The sequence below is a fragment of the Pristiophorus japonicus genome, chromosome 6 (assembly GCF_044704955.1).
Source record: "Pristiophorus japonicus isolate sPriJap1 chromosome 6, sPriJap1.hap1, whole genome shotgun sequence".
NCBI lineage: Eukaryota > Metazoa > Chordata > Chondrichthyes > Pristiophoridae > Pristiophorus > Pristiophorus japonicus.
This window is the reverse complement of record NC_091982.1, coordinates 171,640,402-171,648,340: the sequence shown is the minus strand read 5'-3', so window position 1 is coordinate 171,648,340 and position 7,939 is coordinate 171,640,402. Positions and strand designations below refer to the sequence as shown.

Below are 7,939 nucleotides of genomic sequence, written 5' to 3'. Positions count from 1 at the left end.
TTAAATACTTGTCACTGAGATAGGCTTGGGGTTGAGAATGCAACAAACTATAACAGACAATTTAATCTGATCATTTACATCTGTCTGATATTTCCAGATTTGAAAATTCCAGATTGCAAATTAAAATTTAAAGGAAGAAAAAGTCTTATTAAGACTATGAATTCATTTTAATTTCAAAACCTTTACTGTTTAAATCTCTAGTACAAATCTTAAAACAAAGAATATAAACTACATGGAAGCAACTTTTTCATAAGTTTAGTTTTTCTTTTTAAGACAGTCTCTGTATTCCATTCTGGCTTCATTGAAATACAAAGACCATTGGCAGATTACTGTGCTGTGATTTGTGAGAGATGTGTCAAAGACAGTAAATTAAGTGAATAGTGGTCAAATAGGTTTTCATTGACTGGCAGAATCAATCAGTGCAACTGGGATAGTGGTAAAATGTCTTCTGATTGGCTCCTGAAAAAGTTGAGCCAAGTAAGACTTTTTTCTGATTGAATCAAATTTTTCACACATCAGAAAGACCCAATGGATCTTTTTAAAACAGTGACTACACTCTAAAAGTACTTCATTGGCTGTAAAGCACTTTGAAAACATCCAGTGGGCGTGAAAGGTGCTATATAAATGCAAGTCTTTCTTTTTTTCTTTTTGCGCTACAGTAGTTAGAATGTGGAACTTGATGCCACAAGGAGTACTTGAGACAAATAGCAGAGATGCATTTAAGGGGAAGCTAGATAAACACAAGAGGGAGAAAAGAATTGATGGTTATGCTGATAGAGTTAGATGAAGAAGGGTGAGTGAAGGTAATATGCAAACAATAGACATGAGTCCATGTAGTTCAATTGACAACTTCATCCAAAGCTTAATATAAGGCAGTGTGTGGTCCCAGGAAGGGGGACGATTTCCTCTGTTATCATTATGGGTCCTTCATACTCATATTTAGCATTTTACCATAAATGAACTGAGAAAATCTTTGCCCTCCTGCCACCAGCTATCCATGTTGGCAACTATGGGCTTACAATTTAACATTTTAAAAAGTAAAGTTGCTTTCTGATAACCCCGACAAAAGAACCCAATGAAAAAAGTTAAAAGGCGAGAAATTTTAAATAAAGAGCAAGAAAATTTTACAATTATAATTATTGGAGCATGGCCATTGAAATTATCGGGACCGCAACCTGTTAATCACATTTCCATATATCTTTGTTCTCTTTGCATTTAGAAACATAGAAACATAGAAAATAGGTGCAGGAGTAGGCCATTCGGCCCTTCTAGCCTGCACTGCCATTCAATGAGTTCATGGCTGAACATTCAACTTCAGTACCCCATTCCTGCTTTCTCGCCATACCCCTTGATCCCCCTAGTAGTAAGGACCTCATCTAACTCCTTTTTGAATATATTTAGTGAATTGGCCTCAACAACTTTCTGTGGTAGAGAATTCCACAGGTTCACCACTCTCTGGGTGAAGAAGTTCCTCCGCATCTCGGTCCTAAATGGCTTACCCCTTATCCTTAGACTGTGACCTCTGGTTCTGGACTTCCCCAACATTGGGAACATTCTTCCTGCATCTAACCTGTCTAACCCCGTCAGAATTTTAAATGTTTCTATGAGGTCCCCTCTCATTCTTCTGAACTCCAGTGAATACAAGCCCAGTTGATCCAGTCTTTCTTGATAGGTCAGTCCCGCCATCCCGGGAATCAGTCTGGTGAACCTTCGCTGCACTCCCTCAATAGCAAGAATGTCCTTCCTCAGGTTAGGAGACCAAAACTATACACAATACTCCAGGGTGTGGCCTCACCAATGCCCTGTACAACTGTAGCAACACCTCCCTGCCCCTGTACTCAAATCCCCTTGCTATGAAGGCCAACATGCCATTTGCTTTCTTAACCGCCTGCTGCACCTGCATGCCAACCTTCAATGACTGATGTACCATGACACCCAGGTCTCTTTGCACCTCCCCTTTTCCTAATCTGTCACCATTCAGATAATAGTCTGTCTCTCTGTTTTTACCACCAAAGTGGATAACCTCACATTTATCCACATTATACTTCATCTGCCATGCATTTGCCCACTCACCTAACCTATCCAAGTCGCTCTGCAGCCTAGAGTGGAAAGGGATGGAGTCGTGGACTAGGGAACGTGATTTGTGGCGGGGACCAAAGACAATGGCTTCGATCTTCCCAATTTTTAATTGGAGAAAATTTCTGCTCATCCAGAATTGGATGTCGGACAAGCAGTCTGACAATTTAGAGACAGTGGAGAGATCGAGAGAAGTGGTAGTGAGGTAGAGCTGGGTGTCATCAGTGTACATGTGGAAACTGACGCTGTGTTTTTGGATGATGTCACTGAGGAGCAGCATGTAGATGAGAAAGAGAAAGAGGGCCAAGGATAGATCCTTGGGGGACACCAGAAGTAACGATGAGAGAGCAGAAAGAGAAGCCATTGCAGGTGATGCTCTGGTTATGATTAGATAGATAAGAATGAAACTAGGTGAGTGCAGTCCCACCCAGCTGGACGGTGGTGGAGAGGCTTTGGAGAAGGATGGAGTGGTCAACCGTGTCAAAGGCTGCAGACAAATCAAGGAGGACGAGGAGGGATTTGAGCGAGAGGGGAACAGTAGCTGAGGAGAACTGTTAACACTGTTAGCTAACATGGGAGCCAAAAAAGGTAGTTGGGTGGCCAGTAGATTGGTGGAAATAGAGTTGAGGGAGCAAGAATTGGGTCTCATGGACAAGAGGAACACGGAGAGGTCATGAGGGGAGATTAGAGAGAAACTGGAGAAAGATGCGAGTTCAGGGCTAGGGCAGGGGGGAGCCTGAGAGGAAGTTTGATCCAATGTGCTAGGGGAAGGAAGGGAAGTGGCTGAACGGATGGTCTCAATCTTAGAGACAAAGAGGTGTATGGGTGCTAGAGATCGAAAATTTTAAATGAGAGGTGAGGGCGTGGAATAAGGTGAGATGCACAAAGGTGGAGATGTTGAAAATTATCCCCTTAATGTGCTTACATTCAAAAGAGATTTACTGCAATTTAAAAACGATAAACAGAATATCAAATTGATTTTACAAACATGAACTATAATTGAGGTGTGCAGGATAATGAATCAAAGGACTGACAGCTCGCCACACTACATTTATTCTGTATTGGGACATCTGAATGTTCTAAACCCGGGTAGTGTGACTTTGCCTTGACTGTAGATCTCCTTATCCGAACCGCGGTTTATACGTTTCACCAGATTTTTCTCAAACATCAGTGGGTGGTAAGCACCCATCGTACAGGCCTGGTCTTGGAACTTTTCATAATAATGGCAGAGATCTGTTCGTCTTTTTGAGGGCAGAAATTCATAAACATCCGTTTGGTCACAAATGGTCATCATTAATAGGATACCTGTGAATGAAAGAAAGACATTATCCAATGGTGAATGTGTAAGTGAAAGAGGGAGAACCCAGCGTGAGGCTACGTTCCATGTAAAGGGAGAGATACCAACGCGATAACATACACTGAGTGTAAAGAAACTGGTAGCCATGGGAGTTATACTCAGTACAAATCTTTGGGGACAAAATTGCCCCTTTTTTAGAAACCCGTTAGCGCCTCCGGGGGGAGGGAGAGTGGGGGAGGGGGGAGGGGGGAGCGGAGGTGTTGGACACTACTGGCTCCCGGGAAATTGCCGGGAGTTTGCAGAGGTGCTGCCATGACCATCATCGCCATGTGCGGCAACCCCCCACTGTCCTGCGCTGACCCTTACCACCCCGTGGGGGAAATTGCCCCACGGCCCCCGAGGCTGGCGCTAGCGGGTCATGAAGCTGGCAGACAACCAGTCGCGGGGCAGGGCATAAAGGGTAGGGCGCCATCGCCGCCGTCTTAAGTGGTTTGTCAACTCTCGGGTCGGCTCCACCAACGGCTTCCTAGCGTGGTCTGGACCACCATCATCCAGAGGCCTTGCAGATTGCACTCCACTTCCTTTGAGGGGTGGGAAACACAATTCAGCGGTGGGACCGGGACCTCTGCATCGGGCGCAGAAAGTCCCGGCCCCAGCTGGCTATCGCCCCCTATCTTTTCTCATATCTTTTGTGGTGGTTGGTCTAGGCAGGATGTGTTATTTAATGACAGCCCTGGTGCAAGCCCCTGACTATCATATCACAAGGGGGAATATTTCCGCACTGACCAGAATAATCAGAGAGCACATCCACTGAGACATTATTGTCTTCATTGCCTGGTGCTTTTATATTCTTTTTTATAACATTATACTCTATTATACCATAGTGATCATTATTTCCAGATGATGTCATTGATAACCTTATAAATAGACATGCTAACTGAATGAAATCAATAAGTTGAAAATCCTTTTCTTCTTCAAATATGTACAAACACAAGCATCTGATGTTTAGCATAAATCTTTTCTACGGGCCAATAGGATTCAGCTGCAGTGATGTTGTTAGTACTGCCAGGATATCTTCATTGAATTTCAAAGAAAACAATTAGGGCTAGAAATTCGGTGCATTTGCGCCTCCCGTTCGTGCCCCAAGGGGATGCTAACAGGCCGCAAATGCCTTGCCGCCCGGGCACGGTGCTGGCAACGATGGTGGGCGTTAAGTGGCGGCACTATGGATTTTCACCCCGATCTCCTGCGCCCGGAGATCGTGACGCTGTCGTCGCACGCATCGCCCCGGTTCCGAAATTCACTTCCGACAGCTGCAGGAGGCGCAGATTGGATGGCTGGCCGCTACCGGGGCGAGAATTAAAGGTGAGGTGGCCAATGGAAATTACAAAAAAAAACATAACTTAGTTTTCCTCCTGCTGCTCTATTTTCTTCGCGGGGTCCTGGCTGCGATCGATCAGCCCGTCACTCTGCTCGAGTGCCCGGCTGATCGCGTGGCACTCCCGCTCCCTGCTGGTCTCTTTTTCATTCGCAGAGTCGGCAGCGCGAGCCCTTCCCTTTAAGTGAGGGAAGAGGGCCTCGGACGCGGCAGTGCTGCACGGCCTGGTGTGCAGTGCGGCTGAGGCGTGCGCATGCGCCCCTCTCACGCCCCAGGAAGTGGAGCACTTGATTTAGCGCTCTACTTCCTTCCGGAGGCGGTAGCCCGAATTTTTTGAGAGGGGCAAGACTTCAGCGCCTGGTGCCAAGTCTCGCACCTCCCAACTGTTACCGCCCTCAAATGGGGCGATAATGCATTTCACCCGCTATGTCTGAATGTAGCAGGCTGAATCTGCGCTGATGATACTTCCATTAGCCTATTTACCGAGGGCATAAATTAAAATGAGGATGATTTGCTGCTTTTTATCATTTGTATACAATCCATTAAGCCTCTAACCAGTAAATCAATGATTGATATTGCTACTGGTCCATAGCCAGTAGCTGAAGAATTGATTTGCATCCAGCAATGCATGATCCGTAATTGTAGTCTCAGGACCATGAGAGCGCTCTCTGTATATGTGCTCACACACGTGTGTAGGACTCCATTCTTGACGCATAGATTTTGAACATTCTGTGGGGATGGGCAGGAGTGATCTCTGAATAAGGTTATGAGATGCTCATTCAGCCGCTGCCAACATAAGATAAGAGTTTAAAAAACGTCGCTGTGGAATCAGGCGGAGCCGGAGAGCTTCCTGATTCCGCAGGATCCTGATCTCTCCCCCCACCAATCCATTCATTCCCAACCCCTACCCCCAGGACCCCCCTCTGGGGAGCTGCCTGTTGAGGCGCAACAGACACCAGCAACTTGCCTAAATTATTTAAATGAGGCTCAAGGCCTAATTTAGGGCTGCCTTCGGGCCTCAGTTGGCATGTACACTGCCTGCACGAAAAAGTGCCCTACATACTTGCACCCTATACCCCATACAGTCACTTTTTCACATCTATTGAATAACGTCAGCAATTGGGAACATGTACTAGCTAATCCAAGGCGCAATCCGCATGGTGTTATGTCCATTTAAAATTTAAATGAGTAAAAGCAAAGGGAGCAGGCCTGTGCTTTCTTGATAAGCACTCTGAGTGGATCCAGCTCCCCACTGGATGCATGCCTTATTTTGCTCAATTTCTAGCCTCCAGCTTAAGTTTGGTAAAGGCCCAAAGCAAGTTACTTGTCTGTCCTCTCAACTGGATACTGATGCATCATTTGGGGAAGATTAACTTACAATAAGTGGGGGAAAACAAGAAAATGAGCATCAAGCACTGATTGCAACTTTGTTAAAACATGAGTCCATGTGTTGAATCTCTTCTCTTGAAAAATATGGAATTGTGATTGTTTTTGGTCCAAAGCCTTTTACTATAGTGAAATAGTTCTACCTATTGGTCAGAAATTGTAACATAATTTTAATATTTTGCACTTAGTTAAGTTGTCTTTATGAACCAATGCTCTTTGGAAGAGGCCATAATATGCAGCAGGGGTAAAAGCATGGGCCAGGGATGTGGCTATAACTGTTTTTCTTAATTATTATTATTCATTCTGATTATGTGGGCATTGCTGGCAAGGCAGGCATTTTATTGCCCATCCTTATTTGCCCTTAGAGGATGATAGTGGGCCATCTTCTCTTTGGTGCAACTGGTGGCCTGCTAGGCCACTTCGGAGGGCAGTTAAGAGTCAACCAAGTCGGTCTGGGATTGGAGTCACATATCAGCCTGACCAGGTATCCTTCTCTATTAGTGAACTAGTAGGATTTTTACCATAAGCCGACAGCTTCATGACCACTTTTACCAATTGTACTATTATAATATATTATCTTTACTGATAACACTATTGTCCTAATTCTCTGACTCATGCTCATTGCTAGCAGAACCTCATAATTTCGGCCATTTACTCTCAAGGAGGAGAGATATTGAGCAATATTTTCCACCATACTTATTTACAGATTCGAGAATGATGTTCCCTCGGACATCCTCCAAGAAACTGACAAATGCACTATCATAGATTTGTTTTTTTTTTAAAAAGTGGAGATTGTTTGGTAATATGACATTTAGAAGAAAAAAGTGACGCTTTGATCTTCTAAACGTGCTCACATTTTGAACTTCTCTCTTTGGGTTGAGTTGCCCCAAAATACCCCAAGTTTATCATGTGCACGAACCAACACACGCTTGTGTGAAGACAGCATTCCAAACTTCAACATCACCTCCTTTGTCTTAGAGGTCACACCGTAGCTAAGCCTGTCTGCCAAAGTCACCCCCCCACAATCTCTTTTATATTCTGTTCCCTCAAGTATGTTGCTATTTAATTGGCATTTGCCATTTTAAAATACATGTTTCTGTTGTTGAGACTGTTTTTCTTTTTTCTTAAATTATTCCTCCTCCCAGAATTACTTTTCAAAAACAGAACTAAACTGGGTTCAATTTTATTCTCATGTTCATTACTTTGAACACAGAAGGAAAAACCACTAAACTAAATCACTTGTCATCTCACATTGACAAGATGTATGCATATATACGCAACTGCAGCAACCTACAGCTATAAAGGAAAAGTTATCTTACTCAGCGTAAAATAGCACAGCATAGGAGAAGAAAACCAACTCCCAACCAATAGCAATTACATTACTGAAACACACAAAGTCATCCATGTTGCTGGAGACTCTTCACTCACCCATGAGCCCAGAGGAGGGAGGATTACGTTGGATGTCTTCAGCTGTGTTCTCCTGCAGGATGTTCCAAAGCTGCCATTGCATCTTCGGGTTTAAAATGTAGAAGGGTTGGCTTGGATTGTTTCCACGATACTTTTTGTAACTCTCAAAGAAATTATAGTCTGGATGATTGAACCACTGGGGGTTAAAATGTAAATGCAGAAATATTGAATACTGTAATGTAGAATGGCACTTGGCTTTATCTCTTTCATTAATTAATGTATTGTTGGATTTTTTTTTTTAAATTGTGCATTCTGAGGTATAGTCACTGAAGTCCCACCATAGCTGGGGGTCCTGTTAAAATACAACAGATATAAGCCTATTATAAGATTGTTAT

At 43.8% G+C, this 7,939-nt stretch overlaps 1 protein-coding gene across 3 annotated transcripts in view; it reads right to left on the bottom strand.

The window, feature by feature from the left end:
• Nucleotides 1-2,039: 2,039 nt before the first annotated feature.
• The window catches only part of LOC139265861 (beta-galactoside alpha-2,6-sialyltransferase 1-like), a 139,026-nt gene continuing 133,126 nt past the window's right edge, over nt 2,040-7,939 (bottom strand). For all 3 annotated transcript variants that reach the window (XM_070883376.1, XM_070883378.1, XM_070883377.1), the window contains 2 exons: nt 7,566-7,740; nt 2,040-3,381 (listed from right to left, as the gene is read on the bottom strand). In XM_070883376.1, coding sequence (XP_070739477.1) covers nt 3,128-3,381; nt 7,566-7,740 — 429 coding nt within the window. In that variant the 3' untranslated portion in view covers nt 2,040-3,127. The remainder of the gene's footprint in view (nt 3,382-7,565; nt 7,741-7,939) is intronic.